The sequence below is a fragment of the Salvelinus alpinus genome, chromosome 1 (assembly GCF_045679555.1).
Source record: "Salvelinus alpinus chromosome 1, SLU_Salpinus.1, whole genome shotgun sequence".
Lineage (NCBI taxonomy): Eukaryota > Metazoa > Chordata > Actinopteri > Salmoniformes > Salmonidae > Salvelinus > Salvelinus alpinus.
In genome coordinates, this window is record NC_092086.1 from 28,182,175 (window position 1) to 28,207,658 (window position 25,484).

The 25,484-nt window shown below is 41.9% G+C and overlaps 3 protein-coding genes across 7 annotated transcripts in view; 1 reads left to right on the forward strand and 2 right to left on the reverse strand.

Annotated features, from left to right (window-relative positions):
• The window catches only part of LOC139582665 (jupiter microtubule associated homolog 1-like), a 31,558-nt gene extending 24,549 nt beyond the window's left edge, over positions 1 to 7,009 (reverse strand). For 3 of the 4 annotated variants that reach the window (XM_071413157.1, XM_071413073.1, XM_071412904.1), the window contains exons 1-4: positions 6,690 to 6,975; positions 4,222 to 4,361; positions 1,011 to 1,138; positions 750 to 777 (exon numbers count right to left, since the gene is read on the reverse strand). In XM_071413157.1, the coding sequence (XP_071269258.1) occupies positions 750 to 777; positions 1,011 to 1,138; positions 4,222 to 4,361; positions 6,690 to 6,745 (352 nt within the window). In that variant the 5' untranslated portion in view covers positions 6,746 to 6,975. Of the gene's footprint in view, positions 1 to 749; positions 778 to 1,010; positions 1,139 to 4,221; positions 4,362 to 6,689 lie in introns of all 4 variants that reach the window. The other variant, XM_071412990.1, reaches the window with a different exon arrangement.
• A 547-nt stretch (positions 7,010 to 7,556) lies between these two features.
• On the reverse strand, positions 7,557 to 13,209 carry LOC139582854 (small ubiquitin-related modifier 2). 2 transcript variants are annotated; one of them, XM_071413286.1, is made up of 4 exons: positions 12,779 to 13,209; positions 10,546 to 10,677; positions 8,483 to 8,554; positions 7,557 to 8,198 (listed from the first exon to the last, which is right to left on the reverse strand). In XM_071413286.1, the coding sequence occupies exons 1-4, from the start codon at positions 12,797 to 12,799 to the stop codon at positions 8,136 to 8,138; spliced, it is 288 nt and encodes a 95-aa protein (XP_071269387.1). In that variant the 5' UTR covers positions 12,800 to 13,209; the 3' UTR covers positions 7,557 to 8,135. The 2 variants fall into 2 exon arrangements, with proteins under 2 accessions (XP_071269387.1, XP_071269470.1); XM_071413369.1 differs by lacking the exon at positions 8,483 to 8,554 and having other exon boundaries at positions 12,779 to 12,915.
• Positions 13,210 to 13,659: 450 nt separating this feature from the next.
• nup85 (nucleoporin 85) lies at positions 13,660 to 25,394 on the forward strand. Its single transcript, XM_071395506.1, has 19 exons — positions 13,660 to 13,912; positions 14,198 to 14,291; positions 14,403 to 14,559; positions 14,759 to 14,829; positions 14,923 to 14,966; positions 15,189 to 15,258; positions 16,203 to 16,324; positions 17,373 to 17,507; positions 17,651 to 17,773; positions 20,545 to 20,676; positions 20,815 to 20,921; positions 21,162 to 21,245; positions 21,553 to 21,618; positions 21,895 to 22,046; positions 22,292 to 22,409; positions 22,801 to 22,901; positions 23,961 to 24,112; positions 24,471 to 24,566; positions 25,193 to 25,394. Exons 1-19 carry the CDS (start codon positions 13,880 to 13,882, stop codon positions 25,289 to 25,291), a joined length of 1,956 nt encoding a protein of 651 aa, XP_071251607.1. The 5' UTR covers positions 13,660 to 13,879; the 3' UTR covers positions 25,292 to 25,394.
• The last annotated feature ends 90 nt before the right edge of the window (positions 25,395 to 25,484 follow it).

Consider the following 25,484-nt stretch of genomic DNA (forward strand, 5'->3'; position numbering starts at 1 on the left):
CTGAACAGTTGATGTTGAGATGTGTCTGTTACTTGAACTCTGAAGCATTTATTTGGGCTGCAATTTCTGAGGCTGGTAACTCCAATGAACCTATCCTCTGCAGCAGAGGAAACTCTGGGTCTTCCTTTCCTGTGGCGGTCCTCATGAGCCAGTTTCATCATAGCGCTTGGTTTTTGCGACTGCACTTGAAGAAACTTTCAAAGTTCTTAATTTTCCAGATTAAGACATGAAGGTCAGTCAAAGTAACGGACTGTCGTTTCTCTTTGCTTATTTGAGTTGTTCTTGTCATAATATGGACTTGGTATTTTACCAAATAGGGCCATATTACATATACCACCCCTACCGTGTCACAACACAACTGATTGACTCAAACGCATTAAGGAAAACAATTCCACAAATGTACTTTTAAAAAGGCACACCTGTTAATTGAAATGCATTCCAGGTAACTACCTCATGAAGCTGGTTAAGAGAATGCCAAGAGTGTACAAAGCTGTCATCAAGGCAAAGGGTGGCTACTTTGAAGAATCTTAAATATGAAATATATTTTGATTTGTTTAACAATTTTTTGGTTACTACATGATTCAATGTGTTATTTCACAGTTTTGATGTGTTCACTATTATTATACAATGTAGAAAATAGTAAAAATAAAAATCCTTGAATGAGTAGGTGTCCAAACTTTTGACTGGTACTGTACATAAATACCATATATTACAATACTGACATTCGAAATGGAACCAGAGATACTTACCATTGTTTGCCTGCTGGCACTCCTCAACCTGCCAGATGGAGAATAATAACAGTCAGCATTTTACTTTATTTTGGCCGAGTCATTTTACTACATCAATGGCATTTAAGTCCGTTCAAAAACACAGGACTGAGAATCACTGAAAACCATCCATGACAGCAGACTTGTACAAACCAATGCAAGTGTCTTACCAGTGGAAAGCCCACACATTACATCTATGAATAAAACAATGGCCGACATATGTCAATGTCAGTGACCCCTCACCCCTAAAGGAACGTTGATGGAGGTGATGACCTCGTCTGTCTCATTGTTTTTGGGGAAGAGGAGCGGCTGCTGGCACCGTCTTAGGGGAGCGGAGGGTTCTCCGCACAGAGTACCCTTGGCCGTCCCGCCTACGGAGAGAAACAACACCCAGTTAATACGTGATGACTCAGACTTCACATCACAAATGAATCAGAGGAGATGACCTCACTACTAGAGTTCTGTAAAGCAGACCTCCTCCTGGAGAGCTACCTCCTGTAGGTTTTCCAGCACACCTGATTCTACTAATTAGCTGCTGGCCAGGATCTTGATGAACTGACTCGGGTGAGTAACACAACAGGGTTGGAGTAATAGCATGCATACACAGTAGCTCTCTGAGAGAAGGGTTTAGGTCAGTGATAGGGACTAGTGTTAGGCCTAATGATAGTTCATGGAGTGTCAATGCTAGAAGTGCTAATAAAAACATGACAGTTACCTTACGGTTTGTTTCCACTTCACATTCCATTGATCAAAACAAACGTATTCACTGGCCGGGGCAGATTTTACAATTTGGTTGAATGGTTCTAAATTGATTAAAGACTGGTGTGGAAGGCTGTAAACAGTTTCCTTTAACATCTTGATTTGTGGTGCATTCCTGCTTTAGTGGAACTGAGTGACTAACATGCAGTATGGCAGTGTTTTTACTGAGCATAATGCTGCTAGGAATTATTTGCCAAGATGACATGAGAAAATGCCGGAAAGCCACTTCTGCAAACAAATCCGATGGCCTACCTATCAGTCTCAGACAGATACCAACAGACCAAGCAGTAAAGCAGCCAGTGGATGTAGGCTAATCCAGACAAATGCTGAGCCAAAACTCAAAGGCTAACCCACATACAGTCCCATACAAACTCCCGCTAAGCAACAACTGTACAGCAGAACCAATGGGAAGTCAACAGATTGGTCTACCTGCCATCTATGACTAGAAGGAACAAAGCCAGAAAAAAGGGATGATTCTTGGTCAATATATCACTGCTTGTTAACGAAGTGAGAGGAGTAAGCATTGTGAAGTAATGGCACAGTGACTCAACAAGGTTTCCTTTATTATGGCTCTGCATCTGTTTATCAGGCCCTGCTGAATGACTGCTTTAATGCTTTTACATTAGCTTTGGCAATGGGACATAAAGCATCACTTATTGTCCACGGGTTAATTGACTATAGTGCCATTACATTTAAATTAAACATTGAGATTGATACAGACTTACATCTTGCTGTACTATGTTAAGCTGAAACTGGATTTTTGGCCATTAGGTACTTCTTGACCAAATCTTCACGTGGATTATTTTTTATGGAGTTTAATTCCAATATGTGCATCACAGTTCCCATTTCTGAGGCTAAAAGATAAAACAGGCAGAGATAAAGTCACACTGGTTCAGTGGCTTGTTATGAAGCTCAGTACTTTTTATTTAACTAGGCAAGTCAGTTAAGAACAAATTCTTATTTACAATGATGACCTACGGTACTGATCTGACTGCAGAATGGCCTTTGTGTGGCTGGGAGTGGGCCCTTGAAAAAAAAACACTAAGGATCATCTCAAGGCCATGGTGAGTTTAACCGGGCATCACCAGAAAAGGCTATGGCAAAAGCAATGTAAGCAGAGGCGAACGGCTGAATTTAAATACCACAATGCTACATCGCGGCATATATTCTACTACACCATGTGGGTGGAACTTCACAACTAAATATGTCATTATGGTTGTGTAGAGTAAGTATGATCATACATGTTGAGGACTAGTTCACCAGTTTACAACCTGACGTTAGATGGTTACTCACTCTGAAAGTAGTCTATGGGCCAGGAGAAACTAATTCACGGTTCAGTTCTGTAAACAGACACAATCAATGGAAGTGATGGCGTCATGTGAGCATGTTTCTATAATTGTATTGTTTTTTTTAATGGCCTAATCACCTTTAGGTAACATCAAACAAAATATGGAGTTGATTTGAATTGATTTCAGGTGATTTGGACATTTTGTCGTGGCTAAGGTGAACTGAAGTTTGTAATGGCTGTTTAAAGAAAACTGAACCACAGATGAATGTTTTTGTCTTGGCCCAGACTACTTTCAGGGTGAGGAACCATCTAACAAAGTTGTAAAATAGTAACCTACTCCTTTATTAAGTATATATTCATGCATGGTCATGCCTTCTAACCTCAAGGTTAGTGACCTCCCGTGACTATCCTTGAAGATGAAGACCAAGGAAACAACGATACATTGTTGGCTATCTTCTACATTCACGGAGCCAAGAGACAAAACTCTTTGGCTACATTTCCAGATTGTGATGTCATTAGGTAAACAGCAGCCTAAGACAACATCCTATAGCCTACTAAAAGAGAAAACAGTACATGCAATCCAAGAATATCATAACCTAAACAGAGCCAGAAAATCCAGGTGTATTCTTGGAAATATATCAAGACTAATGCAATTTTAATTAAATATAGGCTAGCCTAGACCAAGTACTCAACTTCCGAAACGGCACCAAAGCCAACCTAACCAAATAATCCAGGTGTATCCATTGAAATGTGCATACCATAACACCGTTCGTTTGTCTAAACTGAACTTGAACCTAGCCTGAGACAATGTGGAATAGCAGGAAGGCAGAGTGTGAACACTGCATGCAGCCGTCGGCTCCGGAGGTCAGAGGTTACAGTGAACACACACATGCACACCACATTCTCCACACTTCATGCGTGGGCACGGATATGCCGCTACAACAGTAAATGGATTACTACATAAAGGGGTGATGCGATTGTGAAAACATGTGATCCTGTGCCATGTGAGATCAGTTCCCACCACACCCTTCTTTTACATGTGTAGGTGTACACTACTAGAGCCAGGGAGGGTCAGCCAGATCCAGCCTGACAGACAGAGGTGGCTCCACCATCAAGGCCCTGCTGTACTACAAGTCAGTCTATGTAGGTCAGGTGGAAAAACAGTACGCTATGCACATTATCCAATGTGATTGACTGGAGTCTGGACACTGATTGAATGAATGCCCACATAGTTTTACCCCAAAGGGTCTTTGTCAGTTTGATTCCCATTTTGGCCCCCATTGTTCAAGCACTCAATGTGTGTGGGCATTCTTTTGCCATGCCACATTTTTGTACCCTGCCCCAGTGGACGTTTGTTGGATGTGTGCGTACACTAGTTTTGAACCAATGTGAGTAGCTAGGAAGTACCGGGTGGGTTGCTCCTCCGATGGGCGTGGGGATCGTCAGGCTCTAGGAAAATGTTGGAGCCCATTTTGTTCTTGCGTACAGGGGGGGCTTCGTCTGTGCCGAACGTTATGTTGGAGGCCCCGCCCGGCGGCCGCAGCACCCTGCAGGACAACAAAGGGAGGGACAGGACTGTCATTTGACTGACTGCTACACACACACACACTATTGAACTGCTAAATACACAAAGACCATGTCACACTAGTGATCAGCGGCAGCACTGCTGAAATCATTACATGACAAATACAAACATATTGCTCTGAGGCTGCACAGACACCTCATTGCTCCAGTCCCCTCTCTCGCTCTCCATTCACAGTAGGGTCCACTCCCTAAGCTCCAGCTGTCAGACCGAGGGATACTCCCAATCTCTCCTGGCTACAGCTGACTCCACGCGCCTGCAATCTGCCAGGCTAGCCAGCCACTGATTTGAGCTCGGCAGAAATTCCGCAGCAGTTATACATGGGATGGCTATCATTCCAGACAGCATAGCCGTTCCAACATTTGATTGAATGCAGAAATCCAGGCTAGATCATGGCTGGACATGGCCTGCGCTTAAGCACACGGAACAATGTCAAGGTAAAAGAAAACATCAGATAATTAATATGTGATCTGAATAGCAAAAAGGCAAGAGAGGATAACCAGAGCCCACAAAGCCCACTTCCAAACCGACATTCATTCCTCCTAGCGAACAGAAGGGTCACAAGAATGAGAAGAAAAGCCTTTTTCCCCTTGACTAAGGACAGTCGGGTGGAGGAATTGATGCGTTTGCAGAGCTATTCCCCAAACCCTCCTCCCCTCTATTCAGCTCCAGACTGCTGAATGCACCAGCTGACACCAGGCAGCTGTCCAAAGGCAGACGGGATACAAAAATCAACTTCCCTGCCACCATGGGGTAAAAAAAAGACAGAAGACAGTGGCGAGATGAAAGAACTGGATTCGGGTATTGCTGGTGCTGTATGTATGCCACGATTAGTTCATGTAATGTCCAAAGCAGACTTGTTAACCCTTGTGTGATAGCTAAGATGATCTCATGCTTTCCACCAGGCTGCAAAGAGAAAAGGCTATTTGAGACCCCACCCAACAATGAAACGGCAAATATTTCCTGTGAGAGGCACTGTGGTTAGAAAAGTGGGACAACTCGACAGTTGCTCAACAGTAACGTTAGATTGATTGAAAAGATAGCGAGTCTGATGCTGTCACATATATTGAAAGCCTTTGATAACCTTATCTGCCATTACCAAAGGCTGCCAAAGTTGGATTGCTGCTGTCGGGAAAGCCTGCATTTCTAGACTGGTCAGCAGTAGGGCCGACCAAGATGGCTAAAGCAAAGATGAACCGAGCACAGATTTGCAGGCTTAGCTAAACCCCCCCACCCAAGTAAAACCCGCATTAGCCACCAATTAGTCGACAACGTAGCTAGCTGGAATACAAATGCCTGAAAGAATGGTTATGATTTCACCGTTGGACTACTTGTAGCAAAACTATCCAGCCCAAAACGGTGTTACAGCTTACGTTTTGGGTTAACGAAATAGCCTATTGTCCGGCCTGCCCGAAGCGCAACAAGGGTTGATAAAACATTAACTATTTTTCTTCCCCGTGCCATCCAGCCGCCTCAAAGGCAGGAGTTCCCATACTATAGCATGAATGCACGCGGTGCATCAGTTTTTCTGGCAGTGAAACAAAGTTAATTGCGTGCCGACCCTTGGCCTCAAATAAGTCCTCAAAACGTAGACAATACATATTTTAAAAGGATTTAACTAACTCCTAATAAATTGTTTGGGGTCAGCCGTATTCTTAGAAACATCCATAAAAGGAGCTAAATTTGTCATGTAGGCTAATCTAGCTACCTAACCAACAAGGTACCCAGTTTTGGGGCACCAGAGGCCGAAAGACTATAGGGTTTGGAGCTTGCAAACGAAGAGCAAGTGCTTGTTTCTGCAAATAAAAGTGTTAGGCGACAGCTGAACTTGCTGCTAGCCAGAGTGTGAGTTAGCAATCCATACCAGTCACTAGCTAGCTAAGTAGACAAGTTAACAAAACAAGTTGCAGTCCAGACAGACAACTACTATAGATAGCTAAGTTGTCCTCATTGTCCATTCTGTTTAAATGTGTCCCGATGCCGAGTCCTTTACACTAAACAGCTCATTTTCAAAGCTAAATCCCAACTTCCACTAACGCCGCGGGCCTCTGGTGTAGTAGCTAGAATCGCTAGCAGCAGTAACCAGGTCGCTGATGCCGCTACTAGCCCAAATGCCCTCTTCACGCCATCATATCAGCTAATTAGAAAGACAAATTGTGCCATTAATACAATTCAACTTAATCAGGAAATATCAACCGCCCAAAAACTGGACGGTTAGCTTCCAATACTGGCTGGTAAGTGGATCCCATTTTCTTTTGTTTGTCCATGAAGATTTTCGGGATATCATTTTTACCTGGAACTGCTTTTCGCACCGGGATCCATCCCTTGAAATGTTTTTGTCGTCGTCATTTCGACTGTCTAATTTACTACTTTCGTATTTCGATATGTAACTCGATAAACTACAAAAATATGATTTTCTAAATCATCCGCAGGACGCACACAGAAACTGAAATACTGACTCCACCCGACTGAGCGCCCGAGAGACCAGACGGAAGAGCGTGGCGACAAGTTATCCCAGCCCATAAGTCACAGCCCACCTCACTTCCACTCGCTCTGGTTGGACGGACCCTTACCGACCCTCTTTCTGGTTGGTGGCACATACCACCAGTCGACGTCAATCGTTTTTCTTTGAAAGGCAACATTCTCCCCCTGTGCGAAGCAATTGTCTCAAAAAGTAACCTTAAATCATATTAAGTGCTATTTACTACCAGTTTCATTCCCATTCTGTATCTTATATTAGATCTTGATTTAGATAAAAATGCTGTCAGTACAGTATCTTTACAGTATCAATATGTTATCCAATGGTGATGAGTATGGACACAATGTTACTCAAGAGTTACTATTTTAGTTTGGCTTCATACAATAGTCCCACTGTCCTAACATCCTCTTTCCCAGTTTTGAGTGAATCTTTACACTGACAGTGCCAACATTGCTACATGGTATTTTATACAGTCAGTGGAGATCAAGCTTTACAGTTCAATCACTGTGGTGGTTTTTCACTGATAAAATCTCCATAATTATGTTTTCATACTGAAAAAGGGGATTGGTGAACATGAGCTGTTGTACGCACAAGGACGCACTCTTAAAATGAATGATTACAAATATTTGCACCAGTTTTAATGACCCAGTCACCCACGAAACAGAGACAAAATAAATTGAGTTTGGTTAAAAAGAGAGAATAACTTTATTTTAACAAGACATTTATGAGACAATACAGATGTTTACCTGGACTAAAACATCTCTTCAGGGTTTCCTTATTACAAGCATGGCCTAGTCAAACTATGTCCAAGACATGTTTCATTCTACACAACCACTACTATATAGAAAAAGATATAAAACCCATTTTCTGAAACAGAAAACAGAAAATGAAGTTGAATAACAAACCAGTCTTATTCTCAAACAGTGAACGGGGTGGAAAATAACTTTTCTTGATCTCTGAGTAAGTGATAACCAACCAGTCACCAAAACAATGGACTTTTTAAGAGCTGGATCTTGCAGCGTTCATTCACGGGACACCTTGTATGAATGTTACTCAAATCTGAGTTGTTTTAGCGGAGGTTGTTTATTTACAAAACAGGAAGGAAACAAAGGCAAGAATGAAAACACTATACATCAACAGTTATGTATAACTGTGAGCAGGACTTCTTCCGCATGGTATTGGTTCTGTGGTGGGAAATGGGACAAGCTGCAAAGCAGCCGTCTGGGGGGTGGAGGAAGATGTGGGGGAGTGCTTGACATGCTAGTAGAGGCCTCCTGTCTGTTGCTGGAAAACGTCAATCGTATCTTCATCCTCCATTTCCAACTGTCAGGAAAAAGGAAGGAAATTAAGTCAATTTGATATAAAACCCGATTTCATTAGATGACATGGCATTCATGACAAAAATGTACATAAATTAGCTGTGAATGGAAAACTTTCGTTAGAAGACATTTTGCATTTAACATTCTTTTGACATGCACAAATGTTCATTGGTATTCTCAAAACAGGGAGGAATGTATCATGTTTTATTGCTGGAATGGTGTTGTTCAAGCAAAATAGAGTGAATTGATGTAACAAATCAGTTCCTCCCAATTATACTCCAGGATTACCTGTGCAGGTGTGTCTGTCTCGTTTATAGGCTGTCCATCGAACCGGAACCGGATTTGCCTAATTGTCAACCCCTACAGACACAGACACACAGATACTAAATTCCATTAAACTGTCTGGCACAAAACAATCTCTCCAAGTAAAATGTCCAAAGAAAACAATGTTTTCCCAACCCTTGCCAAGCAATCCATTAATAGTGTACGGCACTGAGGAAGCAAGGTTAGCCATTCCTTTAAAAACTCCTGTCGCTTCTCTACTATGTGAATGAAAACACTGCAGAAAGGAAGGGACGAGGAGATAGGGAAGGGCGTTACTATAGTGCCACTCCATATCCACGTTGGCCGACATCATTTTTATCAGATAAAGGAAGAAACAACAGGATAGGAGGGAAGTGGCTTCTACTCAACAAAGCCTGTAGAGCCTGGCCTACTTACATGACTTCACTGGTCTAAAGAGACACACAAGATCCATTATGGGTGGGCACGCACACACAGCATTGAGATTAGGCCTGGGCAAGCCTGGATAAGACAGGCCTAGCACTAGAGAGCAAAGGCTCAGTTTCTACATCTCTGCCTCCATCTCTACATCTCTGTACTTGCCAGTGCAAGCAGCATGAACACAATCATTCAAAAAGACATGTAGAACAGAACAGCTCCAAGTGCACTAGGGAAGAGAACAAAAAGACCTTTGATATGTTGGCAGAATCCAAAGCCAAGAACCCTATTTTAAAAGTACTTATTAGGTAATGCAGTGTAAATCCCTTCAATTAGCCTATAAGATCATAAATAGCCCAGATCAGATTGGCCATAATGATCCAGCAGTAAGGCTTAGTATTTACTAATCAGCCTACAGCCAGAGAGATAGGCAAGTTAAGCTTAAGCCTTACTAATGCAAATTGCATTGAATATGACAAGTACATTTGGTGCATATTAAAATAAAGGGTATTTGACCAAATAAAAAGTGTTAATAAAAAGAACTAAAATCAGAAGAGTGGACAGTACAGAGTCATTACTACAATACATTTTAGTCATTTAGCAGATGCTTTTATCCAGAGCGACTTACAGGAGCAATTAGGGTTAAGTGCCTTGCTCAAAGACACCAAAAATATTTTTCACCTATTCGGCTCGGGGATTCGAACCAGCGACCTTCCAGTTACTGGCCCAACGATCTTAACCACACATAGAGCTGGGACACTGGAATAATGAGGACGATGAAAATGAAGATGATAATATGATGAAGACAACACAGCCCATAGCGCTCGTCTCCTGTCACAGACAATATAGACTACATCTGACAGTGAACAGATCAAAGAGATACAAGAGTATAAAAGGGTGCATGTATCGCCTTCTCTCTTCAATGAGTTTCCTTGTCCTCAATGGATAATATGAGCTGTCATCTTTCATCAACCCCTATATTCCCATAGTTAGGGTCATGACCTTTTCCAAGTTTATTAGTCATATACCTGTACACATGACATACGTGGAGTACACAGTGCAAAGAAATGCTTAATTACAGGTTCACCTCTCGACAATAGGAAAGTAATTAAGTAAATAAAATAATACAAAAAAGAAAAGCTCAATGAATAAGAACAAGGATTAAAATGTTCCTAAGACACAAGGAGGCACTCAAACTAATTGAATTAGGATATTTACAAATGTGCCAGGGAATTGTGCAATACATTGTGCGATAATAAATTCTAAATAGACATTGTGCAGGAATATGAATCATTCCTCTTCCTCTCAGGAGGAGAATGATGACATAGTACCAGTTTAGCTTTGGCCCGTTTAGATCACAATTAATTAATAAATGACATGGACAGAACGGGACCTGATCCTTGATCAGCACTCCCATTCTGAGACACTTTATGAATACTGGCCCTGGCCAAATGTATAGGGTAGAGGTGCTGCTAGTTGCTTCTGTCCAGAAACCACCTCTACGCCCTCAGCACATTATGCAGATTAAAAAGGACTTGATAGGTATAACCAATATGGTAGTAGCTCAACCTTGCCCTCTGATGCCGCTGCTGCACTCAGTGGCATCATCATGGTTGCCACGTCAGACTCACCTGTCTCTCGCAGTACGCCTTCATGAGTTTGCTGAGCGGCGTGTGTCTCTTGATCTTGAACTGCACCACCGAGCCGTCCTGTCCCGCCACCTTCAGGTTTATGTGGTCGTTGTTTTCTGTTTTCACTCCCTCCTGATGGACACAACAAACATTGGGGGTGTATTCAGTGAGATGAAACGCAGATACAGTATAAATGTAATGTCTAGAATTACCATCATACCCACTATTACGTGACAGATAATCAAGTCTGTTAAAAGTCGAATAGTCCACCTAATTTCAGTTTAAGTGACAACAAAAGCAAGTATAGTGTAGAGAATTATTGTACCATTTAAACCGCTGTGAAATATCTTTTCCATAACCAAAAATATAGTATTTTCAGTTGTTTGAAGCTGGTGTACAAAAGTAAAAAAGTAAAAGACGTAAAAACTAAACTTAAGAATGGGAAGCATAGAAATAGCGCACATATAACAGATGTACCACTTCTTAGACTTGCTTTCAATGAGAATGACATATCTATAACTCACATTTCTATGTGAATTTTGTCTGGTCACCCAAAAAGTTACATATTGCAGCTTTAAACATGGCTAGCTCATATAGACAAACACTGAATACAATATATGGTAACCTAGTTGCTTTTAGAAACGCTAGTATTTACACACTAGGGTTGCTGGGAATTAGCTTGCAAAAAACTGAATAGTCCGCCGAAAGCCAGAAGTTAAATAAAATTAACTTTCATCTTACTCTGCCGATTGTCTGTAGGCTTGGACCTTATGTTGGGGGGAATTTGAGAAAAAACAAACATCTAATGGAACGTATAATTAAACAGACTTTCCAAACGTGGATCTGTTATAGACCCATGCAGTTCCTCAGCGAGGTCAGTTCCTCTCTGCTTACCTCATGTCAAAATAAAAGTTCTTGCTTTCTTTTGTGCTGGTATGGCGCAGTGCAGGACTTTTATTTTGACAGGGGAGAGTAATTGGGTCTACAATAGACCCACATTTGGAAATTCTGAATGTTCCATTAGATGTTTTTTTTCCAATGTCCCCTCTGCATAAAGACCAGCCCTACAGACAATCAACAGAGTAAGTTGAAATTTTATTTTATTTAACTTCTGGATTCTTGCAGACTATTCAATTTTTTTGCAAGGTAATTCCTAGTAACGCTAGTGTATGAATACTAGCGTTGATAAAAGCAGCTAATGGTAACCTTGCCTGAGACGATCAGATACAAATGTTGCTTGGCTGATACAGTTGATGCAAAGCAAATGATCAGTCAGGTCCCAGGCTAATGGCAACCTTGATATGACCATCATTGATTTTAGGCCAGCAGAAACATTTACACAGAGTTTTTGTCAGCAGTGCACTGTCTGAATATAAGCAGTTTCTGAACAGTGAAAATAGACCAAATATTTAAAGTTTTCTAGAACACTTACAAGGGCCTTGGATAGTTCAGCAGTGACATACAAGTTCATCTGTCTTGGTTATTATTTACTTGTTCTAAAAGTCATGGCGCTGTGGCAATGTAATGAGACAAGAAGTGCTTTTGGACAATGTTTAGTCTACCCCTAACCCCAGAGTGGAATTTATCATGCTGACTACAGGATAGGTGCTTTTCACATTCTAGAATTCATCCAAATGAGGACACATATTAAACATGTATGTGTCAAACATCTGATCATTGGTCAACACACACACATGATTGATGCATTTCAAAATATTGATCATACTTTTACACATGAAAACACATAGGAGTAAAACATGGTTTTTAACACTGTCTCAGTCACACCATTTCACTCATTTGTAACATGCTGTGATAGCTGGCTCCATAAGCAGATGAGAGGGACCCTTGCTGTAGCCATGAATGAATGTAACAAGTTTGTAACTGAAGAAATTGACAAAGTGATGATTGATACAACCGCTTGGATCTGAACTGAGTTTGTCAGATTACATTTGCAAATAGAAAAGATTAAGAACTGATGAGAGTGCATGCATTGCTTACTGTCATGTTCAGCTAGCAAACGCTAGTTGGCTGCGAATCAAGCAGCAAGCCACGCGCCCATGCAGGCGCGTGCACAGGTCTTCCGGTGTCTCCAATGGAGTACTTGCATTTTCAAAACTTGAGTCTACTAAGATCTCAAGTAAGGAAATATTACATGTACATTTTCCTTAGTTCCATTTGAGTTATGTATGTGAAAAAATGTGATGAGATGTAAGCATATTTTCAAGCAACTCACCTTGGGTTTCTCGTCAGCCATGGTTACTCTATTTGCGCTTCTCTACGCCGCCACACAACGAATAGACGTGTACGCGCACGTACCCGCTCCCGATTAAAATACCGGCCTTACGTGCGCGATCACAAACACATGCTCGTGCCCTATACTTCACATTCATTGGCCAACGTTGGTCACAGGGTAAGATGTTGAGCGCTGGCAGAGGGCGGGAATGTCGTAATGCGCGTTTCTGTAACACGTGCACGCGCATTTATAACACGTTCTCTTTTGTTTTGTTTTATGAAAATATTCACCGAAAACGTCCTAATGCTTTGATGTTAACAGTGCCATTGCTGTACATTTGCTCAATAAAAATCTGGTTATTTAAGAAAGTGTACTGAAGGGTCAATGTTTGGGAATTTAAACCATTCTGGAATTTTGTCATGGAAGAGAGGACTGATCCTCAGTAGCCATCTTGTTTTTATAGACCATAACATTCAGCCAACAAATGATGCTGTACCACAGATGGAACAATGAAATATTTGGTTGTACAGTACTTGTACCAAAATAGAGATGATCCAGCAAGAAACTAATGTTGCCCACACAGTATTGGATGGATGTTGATAAAGTCCAGAATGGTGCAACATTGTAAAAATCCCATATTTGCCTATTATGCCATTGGAAATAGCCTAAATGTTATAAGGAACATGTCATTAGACAATTAATTATTACTAAAATCTGCACATTGGGGTAAATAAATAACTGTTTGCATCTGGTGGCCATTAGTTCTTACCACTTTGAGCAAATTAGTACCAAAACATTATGATTGGTAGATATTGGTATAAATTGATTTTATTCATTGGAATAATATATTCTCATGGTGACATTACTTGTCAAATTGACAACTGACTAATTGTGTCCCCTTTAGTGCAAGCTTGCATTTCTAGTCAGGCACGACACAGAATTCCTATGACATCAGACATGCGCACGCTTTGGGTCCTTCAGCTGAATGTTTGAAGCGCCTAATTTCTGTATTATATTATTTGAAATGTCAGTATTTGTATCGCTCGTGGATTAAGTTATATTTATTGATTCGCCTTATTGATTTGATCAAAGTGGGTGGTAATGGAGGAGGTAGATGTGGAGCCAACAACTACTGTAAGTACCGCTCGTGCTCTGTTGTTGTGGAATCAAAATGTGTCTTGGCCAGGCTATGCAGTTAGCTAACGTTAGTTCGCTAACTAGCTGGCACTTCATTCAAACGTCTCTGAGCTCAAGTGTCCACAATAATACTGGCAGCACTGCACAATGTTGATTTGTCATTTGTGATGACTGGTTTCAGTGGGTTGAAAGATACTGGCAGCAAGGCAGAATCATCTCTAGACGGTTAACTACCTAGCTATGTCCACATGAATAAACTAACGAGACGTTTCTCTCTTTCAGCCTATCCCTGGGTTCGACAGCAACCAAAAACACTTGGGATTTGTGTGGGGTCCTGGAGATATCCTGGTTTATGAGACCATTTACAAAGCATCGGGTAGATATGAGAGTTGAACATATAACTTGGTAGTAAAGTGACTCCTGACTCAAATCATGTCAAAGTTCAAAGTATCCTCCTCTAACTCTCTCTCCCTGTGCATCTCTTCAGGTGGATCTGCAGGGGGTTGTCCCTTTGTCCATGAGGTCAGGAAAGATGAGGACATCTATTCCCCTATTTTGCGTAAACTCTTCAATGAGTCCCATCACATCTTTGTTGGTCTGCAGAGGATCAGAGAGGATCTGCCCAGCAAGAACAAGAAACCCCAGTAAGGATGGGATAGACTACTTTCTCTTGTAATTCAAACTAGGGCTTTGAGTTTTCCTTTGTCATGTGGTCAGGAAAAACTCCTGGTTCTAAATATAACCAAACAGTGGTGATGATATGTGTGACTTAATCTCATAGTAATCTAAATGTTTTGCATTATAATGGGTGTACTCGTTTATCAATTTCACTTATTTATTCAGGTTCGTCAGTATTAGCAAGAACTACAGGTCTGTGATTCGAGCATGCATGGAGGAACTCCAGCAAGTCGCAGGTATAGTATATGGCAACATTTCAACAATCATATGTTTATCTATGCAGTTCATAGACAGACTTAAGTAACATGCTATTTCCCCTCACTTTGCAGTTTCTACACAAGATGCAGCATTGGCTACACAGTATGGAAATCAGGTAGATTACATGTCTGTGCCTATTCAGTTCGACTAACCACTTACCCTCATGTCAAGAGAACATAACCCAAGTAATATAACATTGAATCAGCAAACGTGAGAAAAGTATCTTGAATCAACGATGAAGATGAACACCTTTGTAATGTTATACACTAAAACAGTCTATGAGTTGTATCATAATGATTCCCTTGGCACGACTCTTCTATCCTGTGTTTCGTGATAGGTGTCAATCCTGCTGGCAGTAGAGCTGATCTGGAATCTTTGTGAAGTGTTGTTCATCGATGCAGCTCCAGGTAGAGTTTATATTTTGTGTGTCAACCTTGACGTTGCTTTGGACACAGAAGCATCCTCTAGGTGTGAACCATAGAGCTAGATAGAAGACTCATCTTTGTGTCTGTGATGGCATGGGTAGCACCATTGAGGCTATCTCCATTTTAAAGTAACCAATTTTCTACTTTTTCATTGGCTGATTGCTCCTACAGGGGTTGCGTTAACGCAGGATTCTGCATTTTTCACACAGATCTAAAATGCTTCGTATTGTAAATTCTGCTAGGCTTCAGTCAGGGTTTGCGCAAATAATCATGATTGTAAAATTACAAATTTTGTGCTTCAGTTCCACTTCTCCACTTGGATGAAATATATTTTCTCTCGTCATTGGATCATCAGTGCCCTGGCTGATGTGTAGGCTACTTTTCTCCGGTACTTTCTTCCAGTGAAGGTTTTCTCCAGTAGCTAGTTAAAATGCAATATTAACTTCAAGCTAAACATTAGAAATATGATGGCAATGCATTGTTTATGCAAAATATACTTTGCTTTTTTATTGTAGGCTAATTTATTTATGTCTGGCTGCTAGCCAAATAGCGTTCCACTTCTGTTGTCAGCTGATGAAAACGATTTTGCACTAATGTATTTTGTGTAAAGAAACTACATTTGCAAGCCCCTGATCACTCTAGTGAAGCCAAAAAACACTGTTGACTTTCAATATGAAACGCAGGTTAAATGGTTAAAAACGCAAAAAAAAATTATGGTCTGAGTTTTGAAAATGCTGATTTCTGAAAGCTAACACGACCCCTGTCCAAACTCGTATGAATCCCCACCCAGCTGACTACTTCAAAAGGGTGGAAGCCCTCATTGTCCACGCTAAAAGGGGTTATATCCATAATGAGTCATCTATCTCTATGGTGTGAACAGAACATTAATATATTCTGCAACCTGTTTTTTGTATGTGGCCCTCCAGCTGGCTCCCTTGTGCTCCACCTCCTCGACTGGGTTAGGCTGCACAAGGCTGACGTGGATGAGAAGGCCAGGGAGGTGCTGGCGAGTGAGAGCCCCGCAGAGCACCAGGCCTACTGGGACGTGGTACGTACACATACACCACTCTCCTGTCTTTCTCTGCCTTTTTAGAACTATTGGCACAGTGCGCACATACGTCAGACCGACTTTTGTCATTGACCGGCTCTACAGTGTGATATTTTACTCACATATGCGCCTAAAAATAGATGTGTGCGAACTGAAAAAGTAATGTATGAACATGTGATTTATAGTGGGGGAAAATTGCTGCCGTAACTATTTTCAAAGTAAACCTGCTGTTTTTGTTTCATAGCTGGTAGCTAATCACACACAGAACTACAAATCCCATATAGCTTTCCCATCTCGAGCAGCAACAGCGCCTGGGGTGCTGTGCGCACTGTGATTGAAGTGCTGAAAGATACATTTTAGAAGTGCACAGGGTAGAAGTTGGTTGATTTCACCTGAAAGTCTACTAACGTGTGACTTTGTTCTCGTGTTTCTTGGCTATTTACATTGTTTTGTTCACACGCTATGTGGTTTTTCAATGTTAGTTTGAGCTTGCTCAACTGCTAGTGAAGAGACACGTCGGAGAACTCAAAGGGGCAACTGAACATTGTTGGATCACCTAAATTACTTATATTTGAGCGTACATTGTAATTGATTTAGCATGGAACACTCCAAAAAACGTTTTATTCATAAACTTTTATTAATTTCTTTTCATAAAAACACTTCCTCAAATACTTTCATTGTGCTCCTTAATTTCTTTGTGTGCTCCTACATTTTTCTACTTACGAGCACATGTGCTCCTTGTAAAAACTGTCAGCGTAGAGCCCTGTTTGATCAAAACTTCTTTAGTGGATCCTCAAAACCAGTGAAATTGAGGTGAATTTGCCTTTTTAAATGGTTCTCCATGATTGCTTCCAATGTGGTTGAAATTAACTCATTGATATACTATGTATTTTATCTGTGCAGACTTTCTTTGCCCAGTTTAACTCCTATAACTTATGTCTTGTGTAATAACTGCTATTCCTATTCATGTTTATTTGTGCACTAGTCTGTATGCAGATATTCTTTCTCCCCTATTGAACCACACTGTCCCCCCTCTGTGTGTCTCCAGGTGATCAGCTACGTGCTGCAGGGCCGGATGGACGAGGCCAGGCAGGTCCTGGTGAAACAGGCAACTTTGCAGCCTGCAGCCAGGGCCATGTTCAAGCTGCTGGACAACCTGCTCATGAAGATGCCCATCTTCAATGTACATAGTGCATTTCTATCTGAATGTTTCAACCTCCTGAACAGCACCCAGTTTTAACCACAGAATCAAGTAGAACACGTATATTATATGTATCTCTATGGTTGTAACTCTAGCTCTCTCTCCTCTATGACATCTTACTGTAGCCTGGTGAGACTCAGACCCTGACAGAGTTTGATGTAAAGTGGAGACACTGGCGTGAGGAGGTGGACCGCTGTCTCCAGGACCAGTCCTTTGCCAGCAACCCCCACCTGGAGGACATCTGTAAGGTCAGTGGAACTGCCCAATACCTGCCCTGGCACACTGTACCTGCATCTGTGTGGTGATCAGTGGAGGTAGGTGACAGGTACACACTGAGTGTACAAAACATTAGGAACACTGTCGTAATATTGAGTTGCACACCCTTTGCCCTCAGAAAAGTCTAAATTCATTGGGCCATGGACAAGGTGTCAAACATTCCACAGGGATGCTGGCCAATGTTGACTCCAATGCTTCCCATAGTTGTCGAAATGTCCTTTGGTTGGTGGACCATTCTTGATACACACAGGAAACTGTTGAGTGTGAAACCCAGTAGCTTTGCAGTACTTGACACACTCAATCCAGTGCGCCTGGCACCTATTACCATACCCTGTTCAAAGTCACTTAATTGTTTTGTCTTGCCCATTCACCCCCTGAATGGGACATATACACAATCCATGTTTCAATTGTTTCAAGGCTTAAAAATCCTGTAACCCGTCTCCTCCCCTACATCTACACTGAAGTGGATTTACCAGGTGACATCAATAAGGGATCATAGCTTTCACCTGGTCAGTCTGTCATAGAAAGAGCCTAATGTTTTGTAGTCAGTGTAGCTACCTGTAGTATACAATGTATACCTTAGCCAAAAGGAACTCGCTCTGTACATGTAGAGTCCATTCTTTGGCTCTGTACCTGCATCTGTGTGAGGGTGAACTGTAAAGGAGCTAAAATAATCTCTTGTTGGTGCTGTCTGTCTCTTCCATCTACTATCCATATGTTCTACCTGTTGATTCATTCATCCATGGTTTATCCATACCCTCCTAATTATCCATCCATGGTTTATCCATACCATCCTAAATATCCATCCATGGTTTATCCATACCCTCCTAAATATCCATCCATGGTTTATCCATACCCTCCTAAATATCCATCCATGGATTATCCATACCCTCCTAAATATCCATCCATGGTTTATCCATACCCTCCTAAATATCCATCCATGGATTATCCATACCCTCCTAAATATCCATCCATGGATTATCCATACCCTCCTAAATATCCATCAATGGTTTATCCATACCCTCCTAAATATCCATCCATGGTTTATCCATACCCTCCTAAATATCCATCCATGGTTTATCCATACCCTCCTAAATATCCATCCATGGATTATCCATACCTTCCTAAATATCCATCCATGGATTATCCATACCCTCCTAAATATCCATCCATGGTTTATCCATACCCTCCTAAATATCCATCCATGGTTTATCCATACCCTCCTAATTATCCATCCATGGTTTATCCATACCCTCCTAAATATCCATCCATGGTTTATCCATACCCTCCTGAGTATCCATCCATGGTTTATCCATACCCTCCTGAGTATCCATCCATGGTTTATCCATACCCTCCTGAGTATCCATCCATGGTTCATCCATACCCTCCTGAGTATCCATCCATGGTTTATCCATACCCTCCTAATTATCCATCCATGGTTTATCCATACCCTCCTAAATATCCATCCATGGTTTATCCATACCCTCCTAAATATCCATCCATGGTTTATCCATACCCTCCTAATTATCCATCCATGGATTATCCATACCCTCCTAAATATCCATCCATGGTTTATCCATACCCTCCTAAATATCCATCCATGGATTATCCATACCCTCCTAAATATCCATCCATGGTTTATCCATACCCTCCTAAATATCCATCCATGGTTTATCCATACCCTCCTAAATATCCATCCATGGATTATCCATACCCTCCTAAATATCCATCCATGGTTTATCCATACCCTCCTAAATATCCATCCATGGTTTATCCATACCCTCCTGAGTATCCATCCATGGTTTATCCATACCCTCCTGAGTATCCATCCATGGTTTATCCATACCCTCCTAATTATCCATCCATGGTTTATCCATACCCTCCTAATTATCCATCCATGGTTTATCCATACCCTCCTAAATATCCATCCATGGTTTATCCATACCCTCCTGAGTATCCATCCATGGTTTATCCATACCCTCCTGAGTATCCATCCATGGATTATCCATACCCTCCTAAATATCCATCCATGGATTATCCATACCCTCCTAAATATCCATCCATGGTTTATCCATACCCTCCTAAATATCCATCCATGGTTTATCCATACCCTCCTAAATATCCATCCATGGTTTATCCATACCCTCCTAAATATCCATCCATGGATTATCCATACCCTCCTAAATATCCATCCATGGATTATCCATACCCTCCTAAATGAGTATCCATCCATGGATTATCCATACCCTCCTAAATGAGTATCCATCCATGGATTATCCATACCCTCCTAAATGAGTATCCATCCATGGATTATCCATACCCTCCTAAATGAGTATCCATCCATGGATTATCCATACCCTCCTAAATGAGTATCCATCCATGGGTTATCCATACCCTCCTAAATGAGTATCCATCCATGGGTTATCCATACCCTCCTAAATGAGTATCCATCCATGGGTTATCCATACCCTCCTAAATGAGTATCCATCCATGGGTTATCCATACCCTCCTAAATGAGTATCCATCCATGGGTTATCCATACCCTCCTAAATGAGTATCCATCCATGGGTTATCCATACCCTCCTAAATGAGTATCCATCCATGGGTTATCCATACCCTCCTAAATGAGTATCCATCCATGGGTTATCCATACCCTCCTAAATGAGTATCCATCCATGGGTTATCCATACCCTCCTAAATATCCATCCATGGGTTATCCATACCCTCCTAAATATCCATGTAGATTCTGGTTGGTGATGAGGATGTTCTCCTGGAGCACAAGGAGCTGCTGAGTACCTGGTATCACTTCCTGGTCACCAGACTGCTGTTCTCCCACCCCACTGTCAAGCCCACAGAGCTGCACTACTACGCACAGGTACTTACTACTACACTTCACACTTACTACTACACACTGGTACCTACTACTACACTATACAGAGTTGCACCAGTATGCCCTGGGACTTACCACAACACTATGAGTAAGTGTCCTGTCCTATGTGTGTGTGTGTTCCAGTCTAGCATGCACATGTTCCTGGACACGAGGAGTGTCCCAGAGCCCCTGGACAGCATCCTGCTGGCAGCCTTTGAGTTTGACATCCACCAGGTCATCAAGGACTGCAGGTGAGGACGAGCGTCTATAGACCATAGAAATACAGAAACCAAAGGAATTATATTTCTATGGTATAGAACCCAGGGAGAGTAGCTGTGTTGTTGCTAAGGTAACAGTAACTGCTCATGTGGATAAGATGAAATAAATGTTGGGGCTAGACACACAATGTGATTTCCCCTCTGTCTCTCATGTAAACTACTGTTCAGTTTCATATGTTGTGATATTTATGACATGTTATTTGTGCTTTCCAGCATTGCTCTCAACAACTGGTGGTTTGTGGGGCATCTGACTGACCTGCTGGACCACTGTAAACTGCTCCAGTCTCACAACCTACAGTAAGTTAAGGACACCACTGTCCCACAAAGGGTTGACATTAACTGCCAATATTGTTCTAATGGTAACATTGATCATAATCATAGAAAGTGAAGTTGGCGTGCTCAGCTCAAATGCTTGTGATAACAGGAAGTATTTGGGTGCCGGGTTCAAAGGGCATACACTTGAATAAAGGAAGAACCCACACTCACTGAAATATTTTAATGTGTTTTTTTAGCAGCAGAGGTCAGAACAAACGGAAGTGTTTCGGTGGCAGCCTTTGTCAACGTTGATCATAATAACATGTGTTCTCTGTTTGTGTTGATTTAGTTTTGGCTCCAACCTGAGAGAGTTTCTACTGCTGGAGTATGCCTCAGGACTCTTCACCCATCACAGGTGAGACAGACCCACTAGTCTGGTTAGCTTGGACTATATGCATAACTCCCAGTGCCAACATGTCTGTTTTTCTAATAGATAACTGTCATATATACAATCACGTCTGCAAAACTACACATGCTGAGGTCCACTGTGTTCAGTAGTTATCTTGTATAGAAAGTGTTGTCGGCTACGCGTATAGGCCTCTTCCCCTGTTTGACCTCCTCCAGTGCTGCTCCTATTGGATGATCGGTTAAGCTGTGCATGATTAACAAGCTATTTCTCTCTGGTCCTCAGCCTGTGGCAGCTGGCTGTGGACTACTTTGACCACTGTCCAGAGTTTGGCCGTGTGTACCTGGAGCTACAGATCGAGCGTGTTCCTCTGGACACGGAGCGCAAGGCCCTGAAGGTGATCAGGATCTGTGAGCAGAGGCAGATGACTGAACAAGGTAGATATGATGCATACACGTACGCACGCATACTCACGCGCTCTTATCCAAAACAGTTGTCCATCTTACTCTCATGCATGAAGCTCTCACTGAGACCCACATTCAGTCTCACTCCCTCAATCGCAACATGGACACTTACTAAAACACACATGGAAAATACATTCAAACTCCCCCTGATTTCTGTCATGCCTGTTGTGGATATCACCCCCTAACTCTTTGGTATAATGTGTCTCTCTGTGTTGCAGTGAGGAGCATCTGTAAGATCATGGCCAAGAAGGCCCTGAGGAACAACAGACTGGGCTCTGCTCTCTCCTGGAGCATCAGAGCCAAAGATGCTGCCTTCGCCACCCTCATATCAGAGAGGTGCTGTATATCTACAGCTTTTACTGATCCTGACCATGTGACCTGTTCAGGAAAGCTGTGTTTTTTTTCTGAACAGTCGTCGGCCTGTTTTCAATACTTTGAAAATACCTTCTTCCTTCCTCCTTTCCTTGATGTAACCACTGATCTAACATGAGGGGGTTTATGAAAGCTACGTAGTGGAGTCACCACATTAGATCTGGATTTACTTCAAGAAGGGCAGCAAAGATGTCCTCCCATGACATCTACTTCCACACCACTAGCTACCAGACCACCCTGTAGTCGCTCACTCTCTCGCTCGCTCCCCACCCCCCCGTGGGTTTAACCCAGTCTGTATCCTAGATATACTGTATCTCTGTGGTCTATAGATGTATCTCTATGGTCTGTATCTCAGGTTTCTCCAGGACTACTGCGCCAAAGGGACCTTCTCTGATCTGGACCTGATTGACAACCTGGGTCCAGCCATGCTGCTCAGTGACAGGCTTACTTTTCTAGGTATGGGGTGCAGACGTGTACATACACAGACATGAAGCACTGTGAACACACACAAGCAAACACTCCTTGGCAGGGCTCTAAGCTGACCTGTTTTACAAGGAGCACGTGTGTGCCTAAGTTGAAAAATATAGGAGCACACAAAGAAATTCAGGAGCACAAATCAAAATATATTTGAGGGAATAAAGTTAGAATCATACGTTTTTCTAGGCACGCTGGTGCTCCTCAATTAAAATTCCAGGTCGCACAGCAAAATATTTAGGCACATATGCAAGTAAAATGGTCGCACTGTAGAGCCCTGCTTGGTGTTGCATGTTAACTTGACATTCAGTCAGCCATATATCACTCACATGCGCACACACACACACACACACACTGGATCAGACCCATAATGTATTTTGTCCTTTCTATTAGATGATTTACTCTCACATAGGAGAAAAGTGGTCCATATAAGGCTGCAGTCTGTGGCCTAATGCTGTTGTAACAGCTGATGATAACCTACAGCTGGGGGAAATGTAACGTCTCACTTTACAATTAGTCACTCATGAAGGCAGAACTAACTGTTCATTGACTATGATGTATATCATGTTATCTTGGTCTTAAACAATCACGTGGAACCACAGTGTATTTACATTTAGGCCATACAAGTTCTACCAGTGCTGTAGCGAGTAGAATGAGAATCCAATTCTACAGTGACCATGTTGGGTGTCCCAACTGGCATCATGTGTGATTGATAGATGGTTCTCACATCATTTCTGTGGATTCGGTGCACTTCTCAGTGTTCTATACTGAAACCGTGGCAAATACATTTTACACCATACTATGTCATTGATACTGTGTCTGTGTAACCAATGATGCCAATGAGAGAGCATCATGTGATTGTATCCATTTGTTCATTCTGTTCCCCTCCTGTCCTGGGTCATATTCATTGGGCACCATTTATGGAAGGAAACAGGATGGACTACCTGAACTTGTCCAATCAGAAATGCGCGTTACCACTTTCTGTAGAGAAACAGTTTTTGCTACGCTTTGCCTTGATGAATGTGATCCTGTTGTCTGCAGGGAAGTACCGTGAGTTCCATCGGCTGTACGGCGAGAAGCGTTTCTCTGACGCCGCCAAGCTCCTCCTCTCCCTGATGACGGCCAAGATCGCCCCACGTTCCTTCTGGATGACTCTGCTGACCGACGCCCTGCCCCTGCTGGAGCAGAAAGAGGTCAACTGGCCCACAGCATTAACTTCCATCCTTGACTTAACATTGAAATTAACTTCTACTTACCTAGTGTATAGCATATTCCATAGATTGAACTTCCCTTTTTTTGATTTACTAACTAAATATGAACGGCAACACATCTTTGTAATCTTAAAGAAAATAAATGAATGGCATAATATATATATTATATTTTCAAAATATTTAAATTAAGATATCGCCTTATTGATTCCTATCAGATCTGTATCTCTGAATATATGCTCTTACCTTTGTCTTTGGAAGGTAGTTTTGTAGATGTTGCCTCTTTAGGCTAATAGCCTTTTGTTGCAGTCAGTTGCTCATCTCTGGGCTTGTCCTCTTGCAGGTGATCTTCTCTGCTGATCAAACTCATGAGCTGATGTTCTGTCTGGAGGAGCTGACCTCAGAGAAGAGTGTTCCCAACCCAGACAGACCCATGCAGGTACTGGGTTACACCCCCCCTTACCCTCTATCTAATGTTTCCCTTTCAATCTCCTAATGCACTGTTTTATAATATGCTCTAATCTCTACAGTTGCTTAGCCCGGGGTTAGTAACTGTTCACACTGCACTAAGAGCTTCCTTAGCCCACAGCTAATCGACTATTCACACTTGCACATTCTAAAATGGGTTAACACCAACCTTAGCCCAGGGCTAAGCTGGCCCTGCTCCAGAGAGGGGTTAGCACAGAATTTTCATGGCTAGCCAATCGCACAGTTCCATTGTCACCTAATTTGAATATTGTATTCCAGAAAAAGTGACTGTTGGTTTCATTAACATCAAGTATTATATAATTATGAGAAGGGGTTACCAAGAACATTTTCCAAAAGGGTTCATTCAAGGTAGAAAGTAGTAGTAGGAGCACTCAACAAAAAAAATCTCGAGTGCTCCTTTCTACTTCGAATTAGTCCTTTGAAGTTGTTCTTGGTAAGCTCTTGTCATGATTTTTGTCATTGTTGTTTAGCAGCCCTCCTTTCCTGTTTGCTGAAGTATTACATCAGATTGAATATGGAATCACTAACAACATTCTGATGAGGATCCATTAAATGTGTTTCCCTGTGCGTTTTCAGGATGAGGACATCGAGACGACCAAGATTGAGCTCCTGCGGCTAGCGCTAGCCCGTAACCTGGCCATGGCCATAGTGAAGGAGGGGACAGTGGAAGTTTGACCAACACTTAAAGACGAGCACTTATCTTTTTATACTGTACATAAAACAAATCAAGTCTGATCAAAATGTGCTATTTGATAAAGAAATGTTTTCATTATTTGAATTTGGTTCTGTGGAAATGCTTGACATGAACACTGGCCTGGATACAAATGTGCATTGTCAACAATGTGCCTTTTTTTTAAAGGAAATTTCC